Below are 15864 nucleotides of genomic sequence, written 5' to 3'. Positions count from 1 at the left end.
AAACAGGCATGCTTAGTTGTCTTCGCAACTTAGATAATTAAGGGTTTGCCTATTTATTTCTATAAAAAAAAATAGATAAATAATCATTGGAAATTTTGTATGATTATGGATGCCAAATGATTGATTAATCACACTCTTTGCCCAAGCAGTGCCTTAGTCCCATTATTATCCCAGAGCATTATGCACAGATGTGTGCACACTGGTTCACGGTGGTGAGAGAGCAATCTGGGGAAGTCTGTGAGGACCTTCAGCCAATGCTGAATAATACCATCTAATTACTGCTGAGATAAATTAGAGACAAAGAAAGGTTAGACAGACGGTAAGTGATGGTCTCTCCGCTCCGTACGGCGGGTTGCCACTGTGCCTACTGAGCTTGCGTTTAGTCTTAATTAGCACTGTGTTGCGTTATCTGTGCAACTGGTGTTAACGCATGCCAGTTGTTCAGACAAAAAAAAATACAAATGTCTCCTGACAATATCCCACCTCTTGATTTCTGCAACAACAACACAAAGCAATTGCAGACTTCTTCCCTTCTGTTGCCTGGACATAATGAGCTAGAGCATAATGGCCGTAAATATTATGGCATGTCTTCTCATGTACTCTGCCAGGTGGAACATCTCTTCTCCAAGCTTAAGAAAATAAGATAAACTTATAAATGACTCCTAAATATCAGTAGTGTATACTGACATTCAAACAATTCAAACATGCACTTGGATCCCAAAATATCATTGATCCCAATAACATTTACAAAAGCGCTCTGTCTTAATATATGGGTAAATGTCAGCTGGATATTTGAAATTGCAGCTATCTTCTTGATGCTTAAAGGTACAGCTCAGTGCTAAATATTGCCATGTTCAATGATATCGCACACATTTAGAACTGCTGCTAGCAGGACAGGAATACTCAAACAAAACTCCCTACATCCAGAACAACCCAGGGAGACTTAAGTATAGAAAAGACATCAGACCACTATGATCTTGTGTCACTTCTAATGTTTTTGTTTTTACAACAAAGCAGATGGCCAAAGCATGAAAACAAGCCTGTGTGGTTTTTGCATAACACGGTACCATAGTATGTGAAACCCCAGGATACTCAGTAGCATGTTATGCTAGCCCTCTGTGTGCTTTAAACATAGGCTACTCATTTAAACAACTGACGCTGTACCATTAGCTTGCTATGATATGTAACAGCAAGCTATGCCTATGTTATGTTACGGGGCATATAGTAGGAACGCAAATGTTTTTGTTCTCGCAGCTTGAGGCCCCCGGCCATTAGCCCTGGTTGGCCTGAAGGTAGCCTAACCTGCACTGGCCCCATAGTGGAAACATGGCTATTGCATTCCCTGCCATGCATGTAAGGGCACCATCATGCCAAAAGGCAGCAGGGGCAAAGGTGATGTGTGTTTAATTGAAAGGGTCTGAGGCTCAACACTCACTTGCTGTACTTGATGTGTGTAATTGAAAGGGTCTGAGGCTCAACACTCACTTGCTGTACTTGATGTGTTTAATTGAAAGGGTCTGAGGCTCAACACTCACTTGCTGTATTTGATGTGTGTAATTGAAAGGGTCTGAGGCTCAACACTCACTTGCTGTATTTGATGTGTGTAATTGAAAGGGTCTAAGGCTCAACACTCACTTGCTGTATTTGATGTGTGTAATTGAAAGGGTCTAAGGCTCAACACTCACTTGCTGTATTTGATGTGTGTAATTGAAAGGGTCTGAGGCTCAACACTCACTTGCTGTACTTGATGAGTTTAATTGAAAGGGTCTAAGGCTCAACACTCACTTGCTGTATTTGATGTGTGTAATTGAAAGGGTCTGAGGCTCAACACTCACTTGCTGTACTTGTCGTCGTATTTGCAGATGTAGCTCAGGTGTGCAGCGAAGGCCTCCACTGCGAGTGGACACGGGATCTCCCCACTTTTCCTCTTGATAATTACCCCTGGAAACAAAACCGAAAAGGTCACACACATATGTCTCTCTCTCTCCCTTCTCTCTCTCTCTCACACACTCACACACACACACACACACACACACACACACACACACACACACACACACACACACACACACACACAGAATAAGCCACATCTATAACAGGCTCAAATGAAGCTGAACCAAACATTGTAAATTGTAAAAGACGTCAATGAGCACTGTGTATAAGAAAAATGAATAAATAGCTATAATTGGCTGGGAAACGTTGTGTGCCCCAACACCATATTCTACCCATTAGCAGCCCTTTTGATATCTTAGTAGCACACCCAATCTCCATCTGTTGTCTACATTAAAGGCATCTTGAGATGCGCCTGTGGTAATTATGCCGGAATGCACTGTGGCCCTGCTGAGTAACGTAGCATGCAAATTGTGGCGAGAGACTACAGAGCAATTTGAATGAAAATTACTGCTTCGCTTTTTTTGACTGGCCTCATAAATTGGTATTTTATAATGAGAGCCAGAAGATGTGACCCAAAAACAGGCCGAGGCTGCACAGTGAGCGTGGTAATCAGAAGGCAATAAGACGAGAGGAATCTTGTGAAACACATTTTGCTGTATTCTCTTAGCTCAGCTTGTCCCTCGCCGTAACAGATTTTCAGACAGAAATGACGACAGATGGGATGATTTGGTTAGGTAAGACCACTGCCATGGGATTATTTCATTTTTTTCAGGATTTGGGATTAAATTCCCTGTCTCATTTCTATTGGACCTTTCAGATGAAGACACTGAATGACTGGCTTATCAAATGCGGCACAGGAATGATGGTGCTGAGTAAAATGGAGGAAGGCAGTGATTCATTTCACTGATTTGATTCACTGAAGTGACACTGGAGCTCCCCTCTGCTCACCGCTGAGCCCCTCACCTTGTTTTGTGGGCGAGTATGCGTTGGTGAGGAACCTGAAGTTGCCCTTGTTGTACCAGCTGATGAGGGACATGTTGCCCTTCATCATGGTGCAGGACTGGCCTCGGGGCTGGGCACCCTCTGTGTTGATCAGCATGGACTGGGGCAGCCCTGTGCAGTCACTCTTCTTGGTGCTCAGTAAGCCACAGCAGTAGATCTCTGTACAGGGAGAACAGACAGAACTCATTAAAACGGTTGCCGTATGTTTCCCTACTTTAGTTATGCTTACAAGAACAAGCCTAGTATCATCCACTCAAGACAAGGGCAATTAGAATTTTCGTTGAAAGAGATTGCAGCACTCTGTGATATCACTGAATTCACTATAATCAGCTCTCCGGTGTGGGTCCTTGTTTTTGAGGGTATTCCATTTTGTTTTTGCCAGGCAGGTTTGTTTGTTGTTGTTGTCAGCATGTGCAGGCCCTGCAGAAGTGCTAGACTGCAGAGAGAACAGGTGCGCACACATAGGCCTGATTAGAATCTGATGAGGTTTTCCACGGACGTGAGGACAGGGCAAAGACAGCCAGCTCTCAGCCCCCCTCTTCCTCTGCAAACTCAGGCAGAGCACAGCTCAATTTTCTGGGTCTTTGAAGATTACGATTGATGTGTTGTAACCATGGCTACAAGACTGCTGAACAATTATATTCTCTATTCTCGTACCCGGGATACAAAAGCGACTAGATGAGAGAGCAGATTAAAGGGAAATGCTTACAGCAAACTGTCCAGTGTATGTAAGTTTCAATAGCAGGAGATAGACATGGACGACAGAAACAAACACAAAGAAATTCTAACATCGTCACAGTACAGTTCAAGGTTGACTTCCATTGACTTCTTGCCCTTGGTGTTCCTGCCTTGAGGCTATTATTACATTACATTTTAATTAAAAACCGCAGGGGGGTGCATGAAACCACAGAGATAGAATATGACAATGGGAAGAGAACGAAAGAAAGCATGAAAGACAAACGGACAGAACAAAGTCCGAAAGAGCAGAGATAACGAGACAAAGACGATGGCAGGGACAACAAGAGACAGAAAGGGCTAAATGTACACAGGATGCTGGAGACAGAGAGAGAGGGGGAAAAGAGGAGAGAGAGAGAATAGAGGAAAGAGCAAAAAGAAGGATAGGAAGAAAGCATGTGAAGGAGGGAAAGGCTAACCCTGTTTCTCAAAGTCCTGAAAGAGGTTGAGACTGGTGATGCTGGGTCCAGTGAAGATGATGGAGTTGCGGCCCGCCAGACTCTGACACAGCTGCTTGGCAACCAGACTGTGGAGCTGAGGCTTGTTCTTCAGAGTGTCCAAACCGTCTGGCCCAGGGCCCTCTTTCAGATGGACATAAATCTTAACGGAGAAACAGAGATAAGTCATCCTTTAATCACCAGAAAGCGCAGGTCGTTGCCATGAATCAAATGTGAATATCAAAATGGATGGATTGTTTGTTTATGCCAATTGACTGATTCGTTTTCTAAATAGTGCTCTTCAGTAGGCACACTTCTAAGTTAACAGCCTCCCAGTTTTCTAAAGGTAAACTTCTTAAAAGGCACATCTTTACTGATAATCCAACATGGAGCCACACAGCAATGAGTAAAAACATGGCTCACATTATCTTGTACACTAACCTAGCTGCTTAATGCAGACATCAATTAATACTCTCCATTGGGATGAAACATTAGGCAAATCCATTATTTCTTGGCCTGTGCTCGTTTGACTCTTGCCATATTATAGTACTGTGTATAGTGGGCGCCCACCAAGAGCAGAGTGCAATTAGGCTAAGTGGCCAAGCCCTTTTTATTTCCCCCGCTGTGGGTAGAATGAGATGAGGAGAGGGAATATCGTCCATTTATTTTTTTACATTTCAGTTTAAATCCTCATGCAAATTCAGTAACCATTAATTGCCAACATTGGCCAAAAGATATCCAAGGTCAATGAGAAAAATTCTGGAATATCACTATGAGGGTTCTTTTTCTATTCTAAAGTGAATGCTAATATCCTGAGCTCTAATTGCTGTCTGTTAAGGGTGATGGGAGCTCACGTTATTGGGCTGTCCATGTACCATCAAACTTGACTATGCCATTGACGCATGGCTGTCCTCTCTGAGTATAACCTTGGGGAATCCTATTATTAAACAAACTGTGGACTAAAATTTGGCAAGGGGTTGGGCCAGTGTCCAAGCACAGACCGTAGGTGTGACAGATAGGCCATCTCTCTTTTATTCTCTCCCTCTCTATCCAAAGACCTTCTGCTTTGACGCTGATCTTGATCTAACTCCAACACATAGAACACTAGAAAGCATACAATATAAGGCACCTCTCTACCTTCAAGAAGCTTTTGAAGACCCAACTCTTCAGAGAGCACCTCCCCTCCTAACTGGCACCTGACTAGCGCTTAACTTGCACTTCAGCAGTTACATTCCTGCACTTCTTTTTTCCTTTTTTCTAGGTCGTTGTTTTTCTAATTCTCATGTAAAGTAGTATTTATTGTTACACCATGCTTTTTATTGCTCTTAGCTTGACTGTTCTCTCCCTTCAAGAAGCTTTTGAAGACCCAACTCTTCAGAGAGCACCTCCCCTCCTAACTGGCACCTAACTAGCGCTTAACTTGCACTTCAGCAGTTACATTCCTGCACTTCTTTTTTCCTTTTTTCTAGGTCGTTGTTTTTCTAATTCTCATGTAAAGTAGTATTTATTGTTACACCATGCTTTTTATTGCTCTTAGCTTGACTGTTCTCTCCCTTGTACGTCGCTTTGGACAAAAGCGTCTGCTAAATGACTAAATGTAAATGTAAATGTAAATGTTATGATAGGCGATACATATCTACAATATTTTATAGATATAATATGTAATATATTGCATTAAAAAAATATATATATACGTATCTGTTCACACCTAGCCTAAAAAGCACCTTGCTTGCTCTACCTGACTTTCTAGAAACCTTATACAGTGTACTGCAACTGTTTATACACAAACACACACAGACACACACCCACACACAAACACACACACAAAGAGCTATAAAACATACTATACATACACTTCTATAAAACATATTTCTATAAACCTCCACAGAACTAACCAACCGAAGAAAATGCAATATCAATGTCACCTTGAGGGCTGGCTGCCTCTAGTTCCCATTAGCGGGGGGGGAGTGCTGAGGGCCATAACTCACCTGGCAGATGAAGCCGGTGGACGTGCACTGGCGTACCCACAGGCTGAACTTTCGCTTCTTCCTCTTGCGGAGCTCCCGCTCAGTGCAGGTGGTGATGAAGACGGGATCCTCATCGATCAGAGGCTCGTGGAGCACCTGGGGAAGAGAGAAAAGAGAGGGGGAGCAGAAGATAGAGAGAGGAAAAGAAAGAGAGAGAGAGTAGGGGGAGAGTGGGAGAACATCAGAGAACATGTGAGAGAGGGAGAGACATAAAGAGAGAGAGAAGAAGAGGAAAGAGAGGGAAGAGAGAGAGAGAGAGAAAGTGGAGGATACATGAATTCATTGTGCCAAAGAAACAAGGCCTTTCCATGAACCATCTCAGTGCTTTTCTCCTCTGACTCTGTAATAGAGCAGCCAAGTGGAGCCCAGTCCACATTGTCCCCCATCAAGAGATAACACAATTATCCTGTCCAACTAAGGGCCAAGTTCCTGCCTTAATTATATAATGACTAAAGCTCTTTATTTATTTCATTCATTTAACCTTCATGTAACCGGGGGAAAGATCTCACTGAGAGCAAAAAACATAAGGTAAGCCTTAGCACCAAGTTAGCACCTGTATAAATTGCAGGTTACAGCAGGCCTCCATAAAGAAACAACATATCGACCAAACAAATACCAATTCCTCAGTGACCTACTTTGCGACTTTCACCCCTTTGGTGTGGCGGAGGACAAGAGCAGACATCTGTATGGTGAGGAACTGGGAGTTGAGGAGGCTAAGCCAGTGTGAAAGTGGGCTGTTATCCAGCCGACAGGCAGAGGCTACCGGAGCTGACAGGGACTGTGGTGAGTAATTGGGCCTTTGCCACCGACCGATGAGACCCGTTCCAACCTTTGGGGGCTGGCCAGGGTGGCAGCTGTTGCCATGGTGACACCATGGTGCGTGTGTGTGTATTTGTGTGTTTGTGTGTATTTGTGTGTGTGTGTGTGTGTGTGTGTGTGTGTGTGTGTGTGTGTAACCTGGGAAACCCAGGGCCACAGATGGTGTTTGTTTTGCACATGAGCAGGCCAGGCTTCCCGTGGAAAAGCATTACCTCGCCGCTGGCTGACTAGCGTCAGGGAACCCAACAGACACATGGATGGGCAATCACACAGCACAGCTGGAGAGGAAAGTCATCTCTGAACCAGACTCTAAACCAGATTCTCACAGCATTGGGTGTGGTGGTTTGGGAGACCTCATTTCTTGTAATCGTCCATTTGCTTGGTGTATTTGGGCATGCTATATTATGGAAGGACTATGGAAGTTTGGATTTTTACTCAACTGACTACTCCTCTCCACCCTCACAGACAAATAGAACATATTGACAAAAGTATTTCTTGACAGCTCTTTCTGTTTTCTGTTTTTTTGGATGGCAACAAACAGCAGACACTGAATGAAATATTAATCAAAGCCAGTTTCAAAGCACCCAACTTTGCATTCATAAATTCAGTGTGTTTGCCAAAAGCAAGTGTTGGGGAAAAGAGATCTGTCAAAATAGTTCCCAGGCAATCCACCTCCAACAAACAGCCTAAATCTATGTCGCTCTGGAACATTCTCTTTTTTCATCTCCATCTCTCAAAACATGGGGCTCAGCTTGAGTTTCTAAATCACCATTAAATCATCCTGCAACAGAGATATTGAAGCGCAAATTAGCCCTGTCGATTCTCATCCACCTTGTTAGGGATTTCAAATGAGCCTGGAGAGCCTCTTGGAGAGGGAGGCCAGTGGACAATCTCTTCAGCCCAGAGCAGAGCAGAGCAGGTTGGGCAGGAGGGCCACTCTCTCTCCCTCTGTCTTAGTGTTTGCGTTGACTTCCTGTGCAATCTGGGTGTGTCATCACGGTGACTAGAGAAAGGAAATTGTCTACAAAGTGTGCGTACGGGAAATTAATGTTTCCTTAATTAGTACATTCTTCAGTTGAATATTGGGCTTTTGCTTAACAAGGCTGTTTGATGAATTGGTAAGTAGCTAAATGTTTTCTTTGTTCAATTCAGGTTTAATATCATCATCAAATCAGCAAATGCAGCCCAACATCTTCTGACAGAAGACCAATTACATTCCTGAAGCTGGTCCCCTAATTTAATTAGAATCTCGGTGGTAATCAAGGCAATGAAGCCGCATGGGATGCGGGGTGAGTGTAAATGGATTTTTTGGAGGCAGCGGGCAAGGGCAGGATTGGCAACCTCCCAGATACCAAGAAGTGCATTCATTATTTAAAACCCTTAGCTCCATTGCCCACTGTGGGTGCCCAGCAGAACTTTCTAGAGACTAAGGCTCTGTCCGAGACCCACATAACATTACAGCAGGGTGACAGACTGCAGGGCCTTGTCACAATACAGGTGTATTATATGGCTTCCTCGAAACAGGCACCATTGTTCAATGGTACAGAAGGCATAGAAAATATTTTAGAAAGAAGAACCATAAGGAAGCCACTGGATTTGCTCTTCAAACACCTGAACTGTGTGGATAGGTATATACCACAGCAATGGAGAAAACGAGCTGCATTTATATTTCATATCATGTTGGATTTGTATGAGATGTAGATTAGATGTCCATACCAAAACCATCAAAATGTATATACAAATAGTGATATAGCTATTTGACATGGTACTGCTTTATTGCAGGTTCTGATGGTACTTCAACCACCACACACACACACACACACACACACACACACACACACACACACACACACATCATACATACTCTGACCTAACCTGTCAGCCTTGCTGCACCAAACAACCGCCTACCCACTCCAAGAGTGCTAACTCAAGTTATGGAGTAGGGTTATATCTCTAACCTTGGACCACCCCCTCACTCTCTGTCTACATCTTGAGGTTGGCGGGGCCATATCCTCTTTTCTCCCCTCTAAAACACACACACACACACACACACACACACACACACACACACACACACACACACACACACACACACGCAGTTCTGGAGAGCTGCTGTGCTTGGCATTGATGTCTGACAGGAAATTTACATGCTGTACGAAATGTCTCACAACGCACAACAACACTGCCCAGAGGTCAGGGAACTCTGATAAGCAGAGATGTGTGTATATGTGTGTGTGTGTGTGTGTGTGTGTGTGTGTGTGTGTGTGTGTGTGTGTGTGTGTGTGTGTGTGTGTGTGTGTGTGTGTGTGTGTCTGTCTGTGTGTGCGTTTTGCATGTGCGATAGACATTCTGACATCGGAAGGTCTCTGTGCTAGTGTTTCAAATCTGCCCTAGTCATTAGGTTAAGTCATGAGCCCTGGCTGTCTTTTTGCCCCCATTACCTCTGTGCTACTGACAGCGTTTTGCAAATGTCATACTGCCCTCGGAAGTGTGTGTGTGTGTTTGTGTTTGTGTGTGTGTGTGTCCATAAGCCTTTTACTTAGTAGGGAACATTATATACCTAGAGCTACTTAGATTTCTACTGTGCTTCTGACAATACAAATAATGTAAATCAATTGAACAGTCACATTATCTACCAATACAGTAAGACCATTTTTCAAATTCTCAATAGGATAGTTTGAAACGACTGAAAGATATATTGTCAGATAAATAAATAGAGTGAGGGGAGGGGAAGGGGATTTTTTGTAATCCAGCTGATATTAGCATACATACTTGACAAACTCAAACAAAAACCTTTAGCAACACATGCTGTCTGTACGTATATGTATTTATTACACCCTAGTATGTCTGGGATTAAGTGTATGACCCCACCACTGAACTCCCTGTGTCACCATACAGTATACCACAGATCTGCGCTTGTGACTGGAGACTAAATTGCTATCTCTACAGTCAAGGCTTAAGGTGTGTGTTTTCCTCTCAAATCCTAAAATACTCCTTGCTGACACTGAGACAAAAAAATCTGCCTGTCATACTTTTGGAAATGGTAACCCTGCTGAGATTTTGTGTGGTTGTTTGCAGATTGCCTTGGAGGAATCGATATGAATTGTTTTCAGTGCATTGTGTCTGAACTCGCATTGAACACTTTGCCTGGAAATACACAAAAAAAAACAGTATTAGCTTTTGCAAGATAATTTTGTCGTCTCCATACCTGTGTCTGGGAGGGGCGGAAGGAACACCCGAAGGACTGCTGCAGTGAGTCCAGGAAGGGCTGGATCTTGTAGAGGCCTTGGCTACTCCCGTGGCTGGAGCGGAAGGCCACAATGTGGAAGTACTTGAGGATCTTCTCAAAGCGCCCCTGGCTCATCTTGAGCGCGATGCTGCGGTTGCTGAAGAAGCCCGTGCTCCAGATGCTGAGCACCGACTCGCAGCGGCTCACACTGGTGGACGTCATGAAGCCCAGGAAGGCCTTCATCTCGGCCAGCGTCACGCCTGTCCAGCCCTCATCACTGCCGAAGCGCTCCTGGTACTTCTTGGCATACATGTTGGTCTGGGTCACCATGTTCTGGATGACATTGTCGGGCACGAACAGCTGGAAGAAATCCATGGCAGTGGCATTGGCTGGGATCCTTTGAGTGGGACCTGAGACAAAAAGGCAGATTCTGTTTAAACCATTCCTCGTCTCTACAGTTTTATAGTTATTCCTGCTTTGGAATGTGGCAGCACACTCATATATTAGACATGATATGATATGATACTATATTAGTGTGTTTGCAACTGGCTGAGACAGCAAAATTCAGAGATTTATAACTTTTTGCTGAAAGTACCCCAACTGCATTTCCAGTTTTAAAGAAGACTGTGTTTTCAAAATGCACTCTGTACAATCATATACCAAGATGAAAATGAACATATTATTTTAGTAATTACAATGAATTGTGTCCCATCGACCTTTATGAACATCTTTCTCAATGCAAAAATGACTACATTAATTTACTACCATTTACTACATCACTGAAGTCACTAAATCCTCGTTTCCCCCATATTATTAAAGCTGTTAATCAGTGAGCCAGAGCATTGTTTTTAACTCTGACATCCATTCAGACATGCATGACTACGTGCTGCTGGCCTAGCACCTTTTCCAGCTAAAGAGCGGCGGAGATGTTGACCGAAGGCTAAATCGTTAAAAATCAATTTTTCTGCCAAATGATTCACCCGGTGTAGAAATAGAGGTGCATAATTCCTCCATCTGCTCCCTGGCATGTGTGTGTATGTGTGTGTGTGTGTGTGTGTGTGTGTATGTGTGTTGCTCCCTGGCATGTGTGAGGGCCCTAGAAAATCCCTCCAGCTGTGCAGCGCTAAAGCTGATATATTTGTCACCGAGACGGTACAATCACTGTGTCCTGAGTCCATCTACTCTAGCTGTGACAAGGTATTGTATGTACAGCGGGTTCTTGTGGAACTATGGATGACGGGGCTTCTAAATGCCATCTGTTGGCCAAGCACACGCTCACAAAACACAAAAGCAACACAGGCCGGTCGATTCCAGCAGTAAATCAGGGTATCATCATGTACAAATATAGTCAGAGGTGGCATGCCTGCAGAATATATTAAGCACTTGACTTGCATTCCTGACACAATGAAGTGTGTGACACTATACTGCAGTAAGGATAAAGTTCTGTGTACTTTTGGAGCTGGCTCATCCCCCTGTATCAAAGGATACGACTACACTGTCTGTAATAACCTACCTACTGTAGCAACTACTCACCAACTAATATTATGTTATGATGCATACTGTGAATACATAAAATAGTGTTTAAATGTGCCCTTTCATTGTATTGTGACCTTGAAGAAACCTTTTTATGGTTTATTTAAACAGATTAAATACAGACATCATGCATCGTTAAAGTAATTTACACATCAACTAATCTGAACTGAGCTGTAAACCTGTTGTCACTCTACGCTTTCAAAAAGGTCACATGACCTATTTGCCTGATGAATCGGATGACACAAGTGATTACAAACCCTTAGACATCATTAGACTTAAATCACTTAGACATTTTATGAACATACACAGCCTACCTCTCTCTGAAGGAGAGGATTCAGGAGACCCCCAAACACTTAATGATGAATAATATATATATCAAACATACTGATACCTCGGGCAGATGGGTTTCATTTTTCACTTATCTTTCAAAATGCATTAGGAATGGTCTAAATCATAGGCATGGAATCCAGGTAGCCGAATGAGCATAGCAAAAATCCAATACAGAGCTTCTGCCAGTCCCACCAGGATCTTGCAAGGACATGCTGTGATTATTACAGCCAAACCTGACTGAATTTGCTGCAGGAATTCTCAAAAATTGTGGTGAAAATGTGTTGATTTGTGTGTGCGTATGAGTCAGTGTGTGTCTAATTGCCTTTTCCCCTACATGCAGGATGGCCAGAAGGAGAGCACTTTAACAGGCTTTAATAATCCGTATTGATCTTACTTAATGACATTTGTGAAGGATAAAAAAAATGGGACACCAAGAAAGAATCAGATTTTTTAAGCAGAAGAGGGATGACTAGGTCTACTCTTAAACTGAGGCATGCAGACAAAGATTGACAAAAATAGAATGCCAAAATCAAAAATCAAAAATCAAATATGATTTAAGTAAACAGAGACCTAATAGGACTCTAACGGTTCTGGATCTTTGGTTTATCTAAAGAACCTTTTTTCCTGAGACTGTAAATCTCAAGGTCAAAAGACAGGATAGATTCATGAGGGGACATTTCCAACTGTGTTTGCTCCTTCGCACACACGCAAAAAAAACCGAAATGTGGCCAAATGGCTGTTTACCAACCTTGAGTTCAGACCCAGAGCCAAAAAGCCTCTCAGGGACTAGTCACGGGACAAAAAGTCCACACAGGTAAATGGTTTGCAAATATTATTCTGCTCTTAAGTCATTCCTGTGTATCCTTTCACTCAGAGAGAGTTTTTCACTTCTGATATTGTGCTTTAGTGTAATCCCGTCTTTGAGATTCATATATAACTGGGATTGTGTGGAATTGCATGTGAAAAGGTATAAAACAGCTACATGACAGACAGCAGCTTTTAGCCATAAAGGGTTTAGAGATTAGTTTCCATTACACCCTCAACTGGTCTGTGCAGCTACCATCATCACACGTATTAAGCTTTCCCCTTGCTCATGGAAAATTAACAACCACACCGCCATTATCAGTTAAACTGGCCTAAATCCGATGTGTATAAACATTATCATAGTTTTTCTCTACTGATAAAGAGCAGAATGTAATGTTATGTAATGCGTCACTCCTTTCTATAATCCTGCATGAGCATTGCATCACGGTGGCCCTTTAATTCTAAGGATGACGAGGCTTTAAGATCGTTTGAATCTAACAAATAGGAAATATGATATAGCTTTTCTTTCCACATTTATTTTCTCCAGCAATTACATTAAACAGGTTCCATTGATTTTGAAAATGTACTCAGTCTTCCAGATGAAATTATATCCATCCTCCATCACACCAAATCTCTGGGCTCTAAAAAATTGCCAATCCCTCAGTGGTAGATTTGTAAAATAAAGCTATGGCAGTTCTCACAAATATGCCCTTGTACTGTAAGTGTTTGGCTCAACTTGGTAAAACAGATTTTTCTAAACCATATCTGAAATGATCAAGGAATAAGGTAATCTCTGCAATGTATGAGGTTTGTAAATTCATGAAACCTACTTGAAATGGGGTACTCTCAGGGATGAGCATCGTGTTTTTATGATGATATTCATATAAGTTATCTGACCATATCAGTTTCTGTTTGCATTTCTATTCAAGTTTTAGATATTCAGCAGTTTTAGCAATTTAATGTTATTATGAGCTCATATGTTTTTCTGAAGCTGCAATTGCTTCTAATTTTATCTTCATACTTAAATTAGCTATAATATTATATCTGGACCAAATACGCTTGGTACGTGAACATGATCATTAGGTTCAGAAGGCTTACATCTAGCTTTCATATCTAATTAAGTGGGTTGTCAGTAGGACTAAATGCATTTTCCCAAACCTCTGTGGATAAAGCCTAAAATGATTTGTGACCCATTACCTAGATTTATTTTCACTGGGAACTGAACCCCTTTGAGTAAAAATGCTGTGAGCCACACGGCCTGGGAACCACAGGTGCTGGTATTATGTTCAGGCCTGCATTCTAAAAGGAGTGATTTCATGCTGTTTATGCTATGTGGAAAATAACATGAAAGGCAAAAAATGTAAAAAATAGTTGATGAAGGCCAGGTATTTTTGCATATCTTGCACATTACTCACTCTTCAGAAACACCAAACACATTATGTGGTATTATTCAAGGCTTTTGTCTAATCGATATCAACAGCCATGCCATGGACTGTATACTTTCAAAAACACTTTGGCCTGTCTGAAGACATTGATTACTTTGCTGATGAATACACTCCCTTTTTTCTGTAAAGAACAAAACATCCTGATATTCAGATCCAATTGCTGGACAGGAATCAGTCTGACACACATTTTAAGCCCCTCAGAGTGTTGTCTAGTCTATGGAATGTGTGCCAGCAATCTGCAATGTTCTGTTCAGCACCAAAAAGCACATGACAAAATTCAGATCACACAAGAGACAGAGAGGAGAAAGAGACAGAGAGAGAGACAGAGAGGAGAGAGAGACAGAGAGAGACAGAGAGAGAGACAGAGAGGAGAGAGAGACAGAGAGGAGAGAGAGACCGAGAGGAGAGAGAGACAGAGAGGCACAAGTCTGCAGCCTGCTCTCCATGCAGTCCTACAGTACCATCATGTAGTCCTCCATCATGTGATTGCTATCCGGAAAAAAAAAACCCTGGCCTGTCCTATTCCTCTGGCTTAGAAAAGGAGGAGGGTAGAGCACACTGGCTTCTTTGATGCGGTTTTGACATCTGTGACGGCTGGCATTGTTCCTATCGCTGCCCACACTGTCACCACAGACTGTCCATAGTGAGCCACACCGCCAGAGAAAAAGAAGACAGTCAGATCTGATTCATTCTGACAGATTTTTTTTCTTCATTTATCAATCTCTCCTTCTTTCCATCTGTGTGTTGGTCCACAGGCAAGCCAGTACGGGTCATTATAATCTTTTGGGACTACCAGTTAACTGTTTTGCGTGAGGTTTACAATTACATTACTAGTGGTCTTTTTAATACTGTTGGGACAGCAATGGTACCGATTTTGTATTTGAATTAGCAACGGACATAATGATGCTGTATCTAATGATGCTGTATCTTGAGGAAAACTCAATCAGACCGTATCTGACACAGAAACACTGCTACTGACAACATCACAGTACATGCTATTAACGGACCTCTCTCCCCTATCTCAATCTGTCTTCGATAGATCATGGCTGTCATCCTTCAACAACAACATACAAACACACAAAAATCAGACAATCTTTGTCAACGCATAAAGCATCACAATGTGTGTGTCCATGACAAAAGCACACACAGCACACAGACCTCAAGGATTCATCTGTGACACGCAGCTGAACACATGGCAATCAGTGGGGCACTGGGGTCTCTGCAGGTGGGCCAGAAAATACCTGTGGCTTTTTTAGGGTCCTGAGTGGCGTGCAAACATACATACACACAAACAAACACACGCAGCACAGCACAGCACAAGACATATACATACACAAATACAGCACCCAGACAAATAAACACGTACTAAGACACACATGCAAACACACACACACACACACACACACACACACACACACACACACACACACACACACACACACACACACACACAGACATAGTATGCACAGTCTTGTTTAACGGAAGCATTAAGACCGCTTCTGTTGGTAGCGGGCTGGCTTAAAAAACCACCTGTCATGTGCCAGTCTGACACGCGCTCCCCCCTCCCCAAAAATCAACCACCCAGCCAGATGGTCCGAACCCTGTTTCAT

At 42.7% G+C, this 15864-nt stretch overlaps 1 protein-coding gene across 1 annotated transcript in view; it reads right to left on the bottom strand.

The window, feature by feature from the left end:
* The window catches only part of pgbd5 (piggyBac transposable element derived 5), a 29112-nt gene that overhangs the window by 9904 nt on the left and 3344 nt on the right, over nucleotides 1-15864 (bottom strand). Inside the window, exons 2-6 of the mRNA XM_012814315.3 lie at nucleotides 10122-10552; nucleotides 6056-6190; nucleotides 4050-4230; nucleotides 2857-3054; nucleotides 1836-1941 (exon numbers count right to left, since the gene is read on the bottom strand). Of these exons, the coding sequence (XP_012669769.1) occupies nucleotides 1836-1941; nucleotides 2857-3054; nucleotides 4050-4230; nucleotides 6056-6190; nucleotides 10122-10552 (1051 nt within the window). The remainder of the gene's footprint in view (nucleotides 1-1835; nucleotides 1942-2856; nucleotides 3055-4049; nucleotides 4231-6055; nucleotides 6191-10121; nucleotides 10553-15864) is intronic.

Source organism: Clupea harengus, chromosome 13 (assembly GCF_900700415.2).
Source record: "Clupea harengus chromosome 13, Ch_v2.0.2, whole genome shotgun sequence".
Taxonomy (NCBI): Eukaryota; Metazoa; Chordata; class Actinopteri; order Clupeiformes; family Clupeidae; genus Clupea; species Clupea harengus.
The sequence above is the reverse complement of the archived record's forward strand: the minus strand, read 5'-3'. Positions and strand labels throughout refer to the sequence as shown.